The following is a 14,840-nucleotide window of genomic DNA, read 5'->3' as shown; positions in this document are numbered from 1 at the left end:
AATTGAAAGGGGGGATTCTTTCCATTTTAGCAGTTTCGGTCCTATAGCGTCGGGAAGAAAGGGGTGGTAATACCACACTTAACTCCCCCTCTTTCTTTTTACAGGCAGAGCACGAGAACCTGATGTACGAGCTAGAAGGCTACAAGAACGAGGCGCACCTCGCCAAGGATGAGGCCGAGAGAAAGTTCGAGACGTTCAAGGCGCACTTCATCGCTCAACACAACTTGAACAACAAGCATGTAAGTTTGTCTCAACTTGACGCAAGTGCGGATCCAGCTTCGTGCCCGGGGGGGGGGGGGGGGGTCACGTGGTAAAGAGGCCCCAGAGGGGGGGGGGCACGGGTCTATTTCTATGGCCAACCTAGGGTCATGGGGGTCATCCCTGGATCCGCGCATGACTTGACGACAGTGCATATTGGCGACTAGCGTAAAAGAGTGGCGCTATCTTAGCAAATTAATGCTAGCAGTAGCCATTGGAACTAGATATTTCTCTTCCAGGGTCCTCTTCTGTGCACTTTTCTAGGATAAATTCATAAGATTTAACCTAGAAAAGTCCACAAAATGAAAGCAGCACCAGTACATCTAGGGAGTTAATTTAACATATTCTTAAATATAGCAAATATTCTGTGTGTCTGGCTTTCACATTTGGCCGGTTTAAACCAATGATCAGTCCACTAATCTTGAGTAGCAAGTACCAAAAGTATGGACTCGGAAAAACACCTGTGACAATGAGTAAAAAGGTCAAATGTGAAGGCCGGGCACACTTCTCCTTAAGACACATTGACCTTAGGGACCGTCCACATTCAAGAGACGCATGTCCGCCGACGCGGAACGGACGTCAGCGCCACGCCGCCTGAATGTAATTTAAAAAACGTCTCTTCAGTACAATACATTTTGTATAGGAAGGACGTAAGACGCGCCCCCAGGCGGCGCGGCGCGCGCCAAGCGACGCGTCGCCTGGGGCGCGCCAAGCGATGTCCCTTGCGCGTCCTTCCTATACAAAATGTACTGAGGAGACGTTTTTTAAATTACATTCAGGCTGCGTGGCGCTGACGTCCGTTCCGCGTCGGCGGACATGCGTCTCTTGAGTGTGGACGGTCCCTGAATATCAAAAAAAGTCTGGGCTACAACCAGGTGCGGCTAATAATAGTAACTAGGTATACCAACCTCTAAACTCTTGAAGTTATCTGTTAACCCCAGTAGGCAACTTGAAAGCGGCAGATTTTACATACATACAACATACATACAATCACGCATGTATCCCATAAAGGGGTAGGCTGAACACATGAAACTACTAAAGCTTCAGTGCCACTCTTGGCAAATAAGGGGTTGAAAGAAAACGAAACTGTGACATTGCAGTGACAGGTTGCCAGCCTCTCGCCTATGCCACAATTTAACCCATATCCCACAGTCGCCTTCTACGACACCTACGGGAAGAAAGGGGGTGGTGAAATTCTTAACCCGTCACCACACAGGCGGCAGATTTTAGAATCTCGTTAATCTGATATTTTTGTGATTGGCATTAACAAGTAATATCTCTCCCAGCAATCGTACCCGCCGCTGCCGCCGCCGCCGACGCCGCGCCTGGAGCCCGCCAAGCCGCAGCCGCCGCCGCCCACGCCCGACGACAACAAGTACATAGTCTCCGGCCCCTCCGTCCCCCCCTCCGAGGCCAAGCTCATCTCCATCCTCACCGCCTTCCTCATGGTGCATCCGCTCGGCGCTTCTCTCGACTATCTCGTCTCCTACGTGAGAAGCATGACCCCTAATGTAACACAAGCCACGGTACAAGAGATCCTGCAGAAGTACGATGACGTGTTCCGCAGAGTCACGTCGGGCGTTGGAGCGTCTATTGAGACTAGGTGGTGCTATGTTACGTTTGATACTATTAAGTTGGAGCAGCATAGTTAAGTGTGTTACTGGTTTTACCTGTTGTATGTTAAAGGTGGTTTGATACAACCTGATCTTAGTCTAGTTAAACGCTTCATGTCACCATGTGTTGTCATAGTTTCACAACGAGTTTTTAGTTTGAGCATGACTGTAAATATTTGTTCTTTTATCGTTAAAGAAATCATTAAATTGTAAAATAAATGAGGATTACATATAATGGATACCAAGGTATCCACAATTATATTCAGGTGTTTTGGCATGTTTAAATTTAGATTAATTAGTAGAGTTGATGGAAAATACGTTAATAGATTGTGTGTGTGATGAAAAAAAACCTAGATACTATCTTAAAATAGTACATTACGATACAAGTGCGTAAAAAAGGAAGTTCGAAACGAGTGACGATAAATTAAAACACAATCGAAGGGTGTTTTAAATCGACACGAGTTACGAATTTCCTTTTCGCACGTGTATCGTACGACGTTTTTCAGTACAGATGGCCCTCCGAAGTTTTGACCTGGCATATAATGAACCACTTCTCGCACTAGTGCGTAAAAAAAACATCATCTGTATTGAAAAAGTTATATTTGTATAAAATGTTCTATCAACGTCCTACAGATTTTGTTTAAGAATAAAATGTGAAAATATATATTATACAAAATACAAATATGTATGCCTAGGTGCTGAGCTAATAGTTTTGCTGGCTGTACACTGTACAATGAAATAATATTTTTATGTATACAGACAAAGACAATTCTAAATGTGTTCAAAACTTAGTAATTAGACAATCTTCAACTGGTGATGAGGAGATTTTTGTGCACCAATTCTTAGTTGTAATTAAATTACATTTAGGTCATAGTGACATTAAAGTGTATTTTAAAAATAAATTGTTTTTTTTTATATGGTAATGCTATTTCTTCCCTTTTGATTGCACGCATCAAAACATATGGGACACACAGATTCTTACTACAAAGCCTTAAGGTTTAAAATTCAGAATATCAGGCCGCTGCGCTAAACGAAGTTACTGCTTCCCGGGTCCGTCGCACATAAAAATAGTATACACACCTTGGCCAGTAATTAAGAAAGCCTCATTACATTTTTGTTGACCTCGGCGCCGCCTCGGTCGATTACATATGCTCTGAGACATTTCTTACTTTCTTTACCGGCCTAGTATGTAATCTGCTATTTTTGTAGAAAAACGGAAGCGGATTTAGCGTATTTTTTTTTTGAAGATTTTTCTACTTATTACACTAGCAACACCAGTCTAACTGTCAGTGAACTTGAACGAAACTTGTGAGTGAAGTTCATCGCGAGTTGTCACGGGCGTTCATCTACGAAGAACGAAATGTGGCCATAGCGATGACCTTGAGGTGGTAGAGAATTTCGATATTGACGTTTACAAAGTCTTCTCCTATTGGTTCTCCCCACCGCTTGTCACTCAGCACTGTCAAAGGTGTCAAATATCTCGCCGTTATAATTTTCATCATTACAATTTTTGCGTCGAGTAGTGAAGTGTTTGCGTTGATTAATTTCCGTACCTTTATTTCTCCGTGATAATTGTGATATTCAGTGCTACTTGGCATTTTGATCTTCAAAATGCTTCGCAAGTGCTGTATACCCGGCTGTGATAGCAGTAGTAAACGAAAGGACGTTATGCTGCACAAAATGCCAGCAGCGAGTGAAAAAGTGATAATGTGGAAGAAAACTATGTCAGCAGTATTCAACTTGTTCGAAGGTTTGGCATCAGATGAAATCGGCAAACTGTACGTTTGCCACAAACACTTCGAAGCCAGATACATCTCTTCAAAGTTGCGCTTACGGCCAAACGCGTGTCCAACATTATTTACTGAAGAAGAAATCACCACGGGAACGCCGGCTCACCCTTCGGTTGAACGAGGTAGGTAGTAATTATATGTAACTTTTCATCGCACGTGGTATTTACGCCGCATTTTTAAAATTGAATCAAATTCATGTTCAGTGTATTTATAAATGTTTCCAATAGGATAAGATTATGTTGATTGAGTGGTGTTTTGGCCTAGTGGAGAGTGTTCCAGGTTCAAATTCTAGAGAAAACTTACATGGGTCTCATAGCCATGGGTATTGGTTCCTGAGTAATGGGTGTTTCTTATGTATTTCAGTAGTACAATATTTTAAATGTCAAGTTATTATTGTCTAAGTACCTACCACAAAGGCCTTAATTGAGCTTAGCTGATTGTGTAGCCTAGTATTTAATTAATCATAACTATACACATACTTTATTATAAATCAACATTTAGTTTATTATGTCCAAATAATTTGTAATATTCAGACAGACAAATATTTAGGTAATTTGCTTTGGTGTAAATAATTTTGAATAAATGTGTATATATTTCTATAGTCAAATTGTTGTGTAATTGACGACCGGTCTGGCATAGTCGGTAGTGACCCTGCCTGCTAAGCCGCGGTCCCGGGTTTGAATCCCGGTAAAGGCATTTACTTGTGTGATTAGCACAGATATTTGTTCCTGAGTCATGGATGTTTTCTATGTATATAAGTATGTATTTATCTATATAAGTATGTATATCGTCGCCTAGCACCCATAGTAGAAGCTTTGCTTAGTTTGGGGCTAGGTTGATTTGTGTAAGGTGTCCTCCAATATTTATTTATTTATTTATTATCAAAATATAAAATTGGGCCTTTTTTACCAGGATTCATTGAACTTGAAATGAGGAACTCTGACCACTCGTATGCAAGGAGATGTCATATTGACCACACTTATGCCATGAGCGCACCAACAAATAATTCAGATGATGCTGCTGGTTTACCGCCACACATCACAACTGGAGCTGATTCAGGTAATTTCATAATAATTTAATGTCCTGTCTCATGTCATGTGTTTAGGCTTCAAAAAGTGACTGCAAATCTGTTTTTGTATTTCCATCTTGGAAACAGTGGAAGGCTATATCTTTTCCCGATGACATACAAGGGGGCAAAGTTGTTGTTTAACCACATGCCAATATTGATACCCGAGCAAGCTAAATATTCCAATATTTAACTGTGAGTGTAGCAAGTGGTTGAGAATGTGGAATCTTGAGCGTTGCGAGGATTTCAAGGCACGAAGGTTTAACAAATTTTGCCACCGAGTGAAAAACAACATTTTCTCCCAAACCAACAAGGAGAAAATATTGACTGTAGAACAACAAACTAGATCAAATCTATACATTAATCATACATTTAGGTTTCATAATCATCATATAAATGTCTATTCCTTCCTTTACCTCAACCTTCAGTTTACCTGCTAGCTGTGGGCACCAAGTTAAAATTTGTATGAAATTATTTTGCATTCTTGCAACTTTCTCATCAGTTTTTGCCTTTACAAGTTGGTGTGCTGAACATGCATTTGTTAGTGATCTACCAGACTTCATAGAAACTTAGAAAGTGTCCATATCCCATTTAATTACCTATTAACTTTAAATAATTTATTCATGTAGGTACTATTTTACGTTTTCAGGTGGAGTTACACTGGAACATATTACACCGAGCGTAGAACTGTCTATTGAGCCGTCATCCTGTCTTAATTCAGGTAAATATTACAAATAATTTGTTAGTGTATACAAACATAATTTATATTAAGTATGTTCATTTCTTGATCTATCAAAGTGAAAGTCAAAATATTTTTTATTCAAATAGGCTTACAATAAGCACTTTTAAATAGTCAACAATGTACAATATTCATCTTATTCTAAATATCAGAACAATTTATTGGTGCAATAAACAATATTGTTTTAAAACTACATGGAATTATATAAATGTATATTGTATAAAAAACAGGGTTCGAGGATATATAGGGATCATCCACATATTACGTCACACCAAATTTCAGGTTTTTGGACCCCTCCCCCCTCCTATGTCACGCTTTTTTGTATCCCTTTAAAATTGTCACATTTAGTATGCCCCCCCCCCCCTTACACTGTGACGTAATATATGGATGACGCCATATCAGATATATATCCAGCTGGGTTCGACGATATATATCAATGAATATAAATATCCGATATAATATCATTTTTTGTATAATTATTGCAATACAAAAATGGTAAAAAAATGTAACTTTGTTTAAAATATAGTTTTTATGTGTTTGTTACTTTTTTTCTACTATATGATATGTTTTTTAGTAGATTTTTCCTAATCTAAAGTAGTATTCATAAATAATGCAACAAAATAATAATATGCATTCCTAGGGTGGTCCTTATTTTGTCGATGTTATATTTTTATACGGGGCACCCGCTTAATGTAAAATCTAACCCTAAAAAACCAATGTATTTTTTTTTTCAGAATTTTTAAATACATTTTAGAGGTCGCTACCGCACTTTGAAAATTTGGACCCTCCATACAAAATTTTTTTTTTTTTTTTTTTTTTTCGAATTTCCGTTGTGTGGCAAAGAGTCAGGGTGTATTAAAACCAATGTAATTTGTTTTCAGAATTTTTAAATACATTAATTAGGGGTCGCTACCGCACTTTTCAAAATTTGGAAGAACTTACTTTAGAAGTCTTAGAACCCCTAAAATATGAATAAATAATTTTAAAAAAATCAGCGGCGTTATTTTATGTTAAGTTACTTTAATACACCCTGACTCTTTGCCCCACAACGAAAAATCGGAAAAAAAAATAAAAAATAGCATTTTGTATAGAGGGTCCACATTTTCAAAGTGCGGTAGCGACCCCTAAAATGTATTTAAAAATTCTGAAAACAAATTACAATGGTTTTAATACACCATGACTTTTCGCCCCACAACGAAAAATCTAAAAAAATAGATAAAAAAAATTGCATTTTGTATGGAGGATCCAAATTTACAAAGTGAGGTAGCGACCCCTAAAATGTATTTAAAAATTCTGAAAAAAAAAATACATTGGTTTTTTAGGGTTAGATTTTACATTAAGCGGGTGCCCCGTATAAAAATATAACATCGACAAAATAAGGACCACCCTAATGCATTCCATACAAAATGGATATATATCAAAGGATATATATCCGATATATATCATAAATATCCGATATTTTGATATTTATTATAAATATCGGATATTTTCGAACCCTGAATTAAAAAATATCCAAGCCAAGCCCATTCAGAGCGATTCGCCTCAAATCTCTTCGCGTGGAAAACGTGCAGTGTAGAGTGTGTAGGGCGAGCCGCTCCGCTACTAGCCCATAGTCTGGATGTGAGAGATAAAGTAGGTAAAAAAAAATTCAGCGACAAAAAAATTCCGTGGCCGCATACCCTAATACAAATGAAAAATACATGAATATAAGGACCAGTGTTGCGAATTCATATCGTTTTACTAAAAAAATATTTATATTAATAATTTAAGTTATTATACATTTACTTAGATTATAAAGATATTTTATATTTATCATTTTCAGAGTGCGTCCAATCCAGCGCAAGATCAAGCCTGCTCGTCGCTCGTCACGGCTGTGATGTCGTCGTTTGAGCCAACTTCACCACAAACAGGTAGCAATAACATACATTGGATAATCGAATTAAAGGGCTACTTTTTAACCGTCGGCCTCATATCTCTCAAGAAGGACGGTTATCAAGTCGTCTGTATGTTTTTTTTTTTTATGTTTGTTCCTCGATATCTCCGTCGTTACTGGACCGATTTTGATTTTTTTTTTTATTGAATGTATATGCGTACAGATTAGTCCCATTTTTCTCAGAACCCAGTTCTGATGATGGGATCCTGGAGAAATCGAGGGAACTCCTCAAATCTGAAAGGCATACATTTGGTGATTTTTGTGTTTTTAAAGGAACAGCATGCATTTAGGTACGGAACAGTGACATTTGGTGCAGTGGAACTGCTGATGATGGCCAGAACGGAACTCTTCAAATCTGAACGGCACGCTTATAGTGACTTTGGTATTTTTATAAGAACAGCATGCACTTTCGTCCAGAACAGTGACATTTGGTGCAGTGGAATTGCTGATGATGGTCAGAACCGAACTCCTCAAATCAGAACGGCACGCTTATAGTGACTTTGGTATTTTTATAAGAACAGCATGCACTTTCGTCCAGAACAGTGACATTTGGTGCAGTGGAACTGCTGATGATGGCCAGAACCAAACTCCTCAAATCTGAACGGCACGCTTATAATGTATTATTTTTTTTAGTTTGAATTCGTTTTTATGTTAACTCTTTTTGTTTTGATTATTATTATTGATATTATACAATTGAATGAATGCATGTGAAATAATTATATTGACGATCATAATGTAAATTCGTATAGGTTAACATAGCATAATTTATAATGTAATTTATCATTATGAAATAAATAAAACTAAACTAAACTATAGTGACTTTGCCATTTTTATAAGAACAGCATGCGCTTACGTCTAGAACAGTGACATTTGGTACAGTGGAACTGCTGATGATGGTCAAAACCGAACTCCTCAAATCTGAACGGCACACTCATAGTGACTTTGGTATTTTTGTAAGAAAAGCATGCATTTAAGTTCAGAACAGTGACATTTATTTAGTTATGTTTGTTAAGCATATTGAGTTTTCAAGTCAAAGTTTGTCAAGCTTCGATTTTTTACAATATAATCGGATTCATGAGGAATTGAGGAAACTCCTCAAATCTTAACGTTATACGTATATTCATTTGTGTTGCCATCTAGTAATTAAAGCATTAAAAGCAGTTTAAAAAAATACTTACACATTTCTACATAATCCAACATTCGCAAGTAGCTTTCACCAGAACCCGAAAGGCGACGGTTTTTTTTTTCTTAAAAATTATCTAATACTAAATCAATGAGGCATACACGGCTCGCTCGGTTTAAATAGTAACAATAAGAAATCCACTTATGCCGAGTGAGCGAGAGTGACAAGTTATTGCAGAAAAGGACTAATTTCATTTTGGAATCAATGCGAAATCGAGCCTCGTCGAATCGCATTTAAAATGTATGAGGACTCTATTCGACGCGGCTCGATTCTGCCATAGTGGACGCCAGGCTTAAGTGCAATAGTTACAGTCTGACCAAAAAGAGTAGAAATTAAATAGTGGCAACTTCATACATCAATATCCCTTTCAAATCAATGTGTGATAAAACGGGACGACACTACGATGTTGCCACTTTTTAATTTCTACTCTTTTTGCTCAGACTGTATAAACTGTATTTTAGGTAGTCAGGTTACATACAATTTTTACAAATTGACAATCATTAAGAATAAAAAACCGACTAAGTGCGAGTCGGACTCGCCCACCGAGGCGAGGGTTCCGTATCCGTACAAACTGTCAATAGTCAAAATAATCTCATGTTTCTCATATACTTAACTCTAAAGACTACTATTTACAAAGTCTATAACATCTAATGACCCCACAGGACCGTGTCTATCGTAATTAAGTATGTAATTAAACCAAATATGTTTATAATTTTCAGTGGTGGACTCATCAAAGACTAATGCGGCTCAGGCTTGCATCACAACTCCGGGGCCATCTGTTGATTCAAATGCGGAAAAAACAGGTGACAAATTACAATAACATTCCTAATACTATATTCAATAAAGGCTTTTAATTTCGAAGCCAATGCAATTCTCATTTGTTTAAAAAATATAAAGGAAATGAATATGAGCGTAAAATGCCCCGGCGGACTGCTATGATTTCTAGATGTACTTACTTAAGGTTTTATAATACCTTAACCCTTCGAGCCCCAAGCATCTATATGTATTTTTACTTATATTTTACTGACATCATATGATGTCGCTGGGACTCGAAGGGTTAAAGCAAGTTGAAGCAAGAAATTAGATTATTAATTAAGGTGGCTAGGTACTATATTTAACGGGTTATACCGTTCGTATTTGAGGCTTTATCCCAATTAAAGTGAACTATTGCAATAATATCATATTTTTTTTCAGAGCCTGCACGAGCATCGGGTGTTAAAGAAAAAAACAGGCGAAAACAACGAACAGCGAAATGGTCTTGTCGCAAACGACTACGAGTTGTATCAAACACCGAGCAACTGTCGCCAGAGTGCGAAGTGTTGTACGCACATTATAAGAAAGCGACAAAACAAGCAGATTACTTCAGACGAGCTAAGATGGCGTCTAAGCTATCACAAGAGGATTCTTTTAAAAAATTAGTGGCAGGAATGAACTCGGTAGCAAGAAAATTTCTGTGGATGCAGGTTAAACTCTGTACTAAGAGTAAAAAAGGCAGAAGGTTTAGCCTAGAGGAAAAAGTAATTGGCCTCTCAATAATGAAACAAAGCCCGAAATGCTATCGATTCTTACAGAGAATATTTATTCTGCCGTCCAAAACGACATTAAATACGTTGTTGCAGAATGTGAACATCGAAGCTGGCATCAATACCCAAGTGTTTGATGTCATTAAACAAGAGGTATGTATGCAACTATGGGAACAAATCAAATTATTTTAACACATATTTTGTTTTGTGAATTTCACCTCCCCTTTTTTTTAAGTAGTTACACTACTATATATAAATTAAAAATCGAAATAAGATGTCATATATTAAAGTAGTTACACTACTATATATAAATTAAAAATCGAAATAAAAAATGACGAGCATCACCAGTGGCGAAGGCCGGATGGAAGAAGTATGTATGTATGGGTATGAAAGGGATAATTAAGAGCAAGCTATTAATTCCCCTGGTGTACTCCTATCACTGAGATACACTGAGGATTGAAAGTATTGAAACTTAAGGTGCTATGAGTTGCAAGTGGGACGACTCTTTATGTTGAATTGTGCTTTATATTGGAAACCTCTAACATTTTTTTCTTTTCAGGTCAGCGAATGGAATGAGGCCAAAAAAATGTGTTCCATAATATTTGATGAGATGAAGTTGGACGCTGGCATTCATTACTCTAGGAAACGTGACAATATCACTGGATTCGTAGAATTGTCTGAAAAGACCAACCACTTGGCCGACCACGCTCTAGCATTTATGATTAAAGGCGCGGTTCATAAGTGGCAACAGCCGGTGGCGTATTACTTCTCCGAAGGTGCCGCGTCGGGTCCGCAGATGAAGGCCATCATCAAGGACATAGTGGCCGCCGTGTGCGAGACGGGGCTTCAGCCTATCGCTTTGATAAGCGACCAGGGGACTTCATTTCAAAGCGCCTTTAAAAGCCTTCAAGAGGAAACTAAAAGATCACAAATCTTAGCAGGCCAGAATACCGGTAAGTATTATCTTATACTATAGGTATAGACGGTCAAGCAAATCTTGTTACTTAAAAAAAATGGGAAATTCAAATTTTTTATTCGACGTTAAACCTTCGCCTCTACATTTTTCAAATTTGCGGCTAGTATTTAGTGACAAGATTTGCTATCTTGTATAGTATTTTTATAAAAAAGTGTCAGACAATAACTATGTATTTATAATGATAGATATGGATATAAATCATACGCGAGCCTTTATATTCTTTTAATTTCGCACGTAATATAAAATTAATTATTTTCAATAACCTGTGTGATGATGATGACGGGTTCAATGTGAAATTCGTTTTATAAATATTGTGAACTTGCTGTGTTGTGTTCATCATCAATATCTTCCTTGCATTATCCCGGCTTCTTGCCCCGGTTCATGGCTGCTTGACTGATCTCCCACAAAGTACTAAAAAGCTGGGATCCGCTTGTCAATTTATTCTTGGATATTGGCGGTTTACAAAAAGTTGCTTTCTAGTCCAACTCAGAACTGACGCTAGGTACCCTAGGCCTTATTGAAATTTGACCAGTTTCCTCACGATGTTTATCTTCACCGGAAATCAACTGGTCCACATCAAATGTTATATCGGCCATACGGTAGCCATCTCCAAACCGGGGTTGGAACCGGCAGCCGCCGCGATTGAACGTCCCTTGCTCTTATTGCTAGGTAACTGACTCTTACTGTTCTATCAAAGTAAGATTTAAATTAATAGTTTTTTTTTATATTTCCAGACGACACTATACACTTAAATGGCCATAGTCTTAGTGTAGTGTATGACCCGCCACATTTAATCAAAGGAGTGAGGAATAACTTCTTGACGAAGCATATTATAATGGACGGCAAAGTGTCGAAGTGGCAAGACTTGGTGGACGTGTACCGCACGGACTGCCGCCACGCGCAAGCTCGCCTGCTGCACAAGCTCAACGACGAGCACATACTCCCGGAGAAAATCAAGAAAATGAAGGTATACCTAATTATTTACATGATAAAGGACAAAGCAAACTTGTTGTTTATCTCTCTTTTTTGCTATAACTTATTTCAGATTAAAGAAATAAAGCGCTAAATCGGACATAGTGATCGATAAAAAAGAACAAACCATTAGTATTTGTAGCTTTCACCCCATTTAATAAATCTACTCGATTACTTAAGTATATTTATCTACATTCAATAGTATTTTATATAATCGTGATATAATACAGAGCTTTTCAGACGCGTACCATGTTTAGGCCACGAAGCTTGCTGAGTACGCCTAATAGTACGGTACGAGAGTAAAAAAGCTTAATTTTATTATTTACTAGCTTTTTCCCGCGGCTGCGCTCGCGTCAAATTCGAAAATTGCGGAATACTCCATACAAACTTCCACCCCCCCCCCCCCCCCCCTGTATAGGGAAGTGGCGGGTAAGAAAGAGATAAAAAGTAGCCTATGTCACTCTTTATCCCTTCAACTATCTCCATTTAAAATATCACGTCAATTCGTCGCTTCGTTTCGCCGTGAAAGACGGACAAACAAACAGACATACACACTTTCCCATTTATAATATTAGTATGGATTTACAAAAGCCATCTACTTTTTGCACGTTCTTAGGCGGTCGCATTTTATTTATTTATTTAATTAAAGGTTTACCAACAGTTATATTACAATGAATCTTATGTAGTTTATACTAAAATTAAGTACATGCTAATGTATAACTTATTACAGGTAAACACAACATTTTAAGTAAGTAAGTAAACACTTTATTGTACAGGAAAATAATACGGCACAAATAATATTTAAAATAAAAAGTTTCAGTACAAAGGCGAACTTATCCCTTTAAGGGATCTCTTCCAGTTAACCTTTGAGCATTTGAGGGAGAGTTTGAGACACACATTACATTTACATTGTTACATTTTAATGTATATCTCCTTATATTTAATCTATGGTTTCAGAGTAAAATTAATTAAATTATATCGCGGCATATGTATATTATTGATCTTTTCCCCCGTTTATTCCCGTTAGACATGACGATATAATATTTATTTATATTTGCTATTGTCTTGTTACAGGTGAAAAACTGTGTGCGTGTTTTCAGTCAAACCATGGCAGCAGCTTTATCTTACACAGCTTCATTTTGTGAGTATCTATCTATTTGGAATGTCTATCAATGACCATAATACTTAATTATATTTCTACTAAGCAGATTTCTTGGGACTTAGGACTAGCGCAGTTTCATCACAATGTGTAACACAATCAGAAGGAATCCTGCCTAGAATCCTCCCTTCGGTCGTGTTTTAATTTTTCGCCACTCGTTTCGAACTTCCTTTTTTACGCACTTGTATCGTAATGTACTATTAATCTGTTTTTGTACAATAAAGAGTCACTACTACTACTAATATAATTCCATATAAGAAAAATAAAGTTTACTTTATCTTCGATATACGCTGTGCTTAGTTTGTGTGGGTGGATCTGTGTAATATTGTTAGTGTGCAGTTACATAACGACGTTTGTAATATTTTTCCAGCGCACTACGCGGACGGCACGCCTGTGAGCGCTACGCTGTCCAACACGGCAGAACTGGTGGCCTTCCTCGATGACCTGTTCGACAGCGTCAACGGCGCCAGCACCCACCACAAGCACACAAAGGGAAAGCAACTGCGGACTGCCGTAACTGAAAACTCAAAACATCACGATTTCTGGGTGAAGGCGATAGAAATAATAGAAAAAATTGAATTCCGTGATATCAACGGAAAATTGACAACAGTTCCGACGTTGAAAAATTGGTTGACAACTTTAAAAAGCTATCAAAGGCTGTGGCAGGTTATGAAAGAAAAAATATCAAGATAATGCGCCCGCGGTATTTTAACTCCGACGCAATAGAAAATTTTTTCGGAAGAGTGCGAGCGTACAACGTCAGAAATAACGACCCGACCTGCCACGCTTTTGAGTGCACTTTTAAGTCACTATTAGTAACTAATTTAATAAAATTTCACCAAAATACATTTAATTGTGAGGAAGACTGTGCTGAGGAAGTTATTAAAATTCAGTCGTTGTTTGCTCACACTGAAGAAGACAATGCAATGATCGAGGATAGTACCATATTGGTTGATTCTGCGCCTTCATCATTATCAACTTTCACCGATCGTGAAGACGGCGCAGAACAACTAATCGTGCAAGCCACACGGGAGCGTCTGGATGTACACTCACGGGCATATACCGCGGGATGGGTCACAAGAAAAGTATTAAAAATATTGAAATGTAACGATTGTGAGAAAGACTTAACAACTGAAGAAACGGATATCCATAAATGGATATCCAAAAGAGAATACAATGTCATCAAAAAGAATAAATTGACCTATCCCTCGGAACATGCTGTGAGGTTTTTTGGGAACATTGTAGACGAATCGAATGAATATTTGGAACACAATGCCCATAAAGCAAACATCAAAAAACAAATTACTCAAGTTGTACTTTCCAAATATTCATTCGATTTTGTCAAATGCGAAATGCACCGTGTTTTGGCAGGGCAGACGTTTTTATATGTATCTCTGACATTGTCGATCTTCAACTGGTGCAATACTATAAATAAAATTTTAAAAGGCACTGATGTGTCACGACTGACCATGAAAAACTTGCCTCAAATGCAAGCACAGGCTTTCAGAAAATATAAAAAAAGGTTTAGAAATAAATGATTGTGTTTATATGTGGTGTTTTCATTTCAAAAGTTGTTTAAGTTTATCTGGAAGTATTCTGGGTGAACTTAAATAGCTTTCCCCTTTGAA

At 37.6% G+C, this 14,840-nt stretch overlaps 2 protein-coding genes across 2 annotated transcripts in view; both read left to right on the top strand.

Moving 5' to 3' along the window:
* The window catches only part of LOC125235774 (ecto-NOX disulfide-thiol exchanger 1-like), a 28,059-nt gene extending 25,736 nt beyond the window's left edge, over positions 1–2,323 (top strand). The window contains exons 8-9 of the mRNA XM_048142360.1: positions 105–239; positions 1,545–2,323. Of these exons, the coding sequence (XP_047998317.1) occupies positions 105–239; positions 1,545–1,910 (501 nt within the window). The 3' untranslated portion in view covers positions 1,911–2,323. The remainder of the gene's footprint in view (positions 1–104; positions 240–1,544) is intronic.
* Positions 2,324–3,211: 888 nt separating this feature from the next.
* LOC125236103 lies at positions 3,212–14,761 on the top strand. Its single transcript, XM_048142799.1, has 9 exons — positions 3,212–3,783; positions 4,574–4,720; positions 5,377–5,448; positions 7,289–7,350; positions 10,202–10,258; positions 10,665–11,058; positions 11,816–12,048; positions 13,128–13,194; positions 13,583–14,761. Exons 1-9 carry the CDS (start codon positions 3,483–3,485, stop codon positions 13,903–13,905), a joined length of 1,656 nt encoding a protein of 551 aa, XP_047998756.1. The 5' UTR covers positions 3,212–3,482; the 3' UTR covers positions 13,906–14,761.
* The last annotated feature ends 79 nt before the right edge of the window (positions 14,762–14,840 follow it).

The sequence above is a fragment of the Leguminivora glycinivorella genome, chromosome 18 (assembly GCF_023078275.1).
Source record: "Leguminivora glycinivorella isolate SPB_JAAS2020 chromosome 18, LegGlyc_1.1, whole genome shotgun sequence".
NCBI lineage: Eukaryota > Metazoa > Arthropoda > Insecta > Lepidoptera > Tortricidae > Leguminivora > Leguminivora glycinivorella.
The sequence above is the reverse complement of the archived record's forward strand: the minus strand, read 5'-3'. Positions and strand labels throughout refer to the sequence as shown.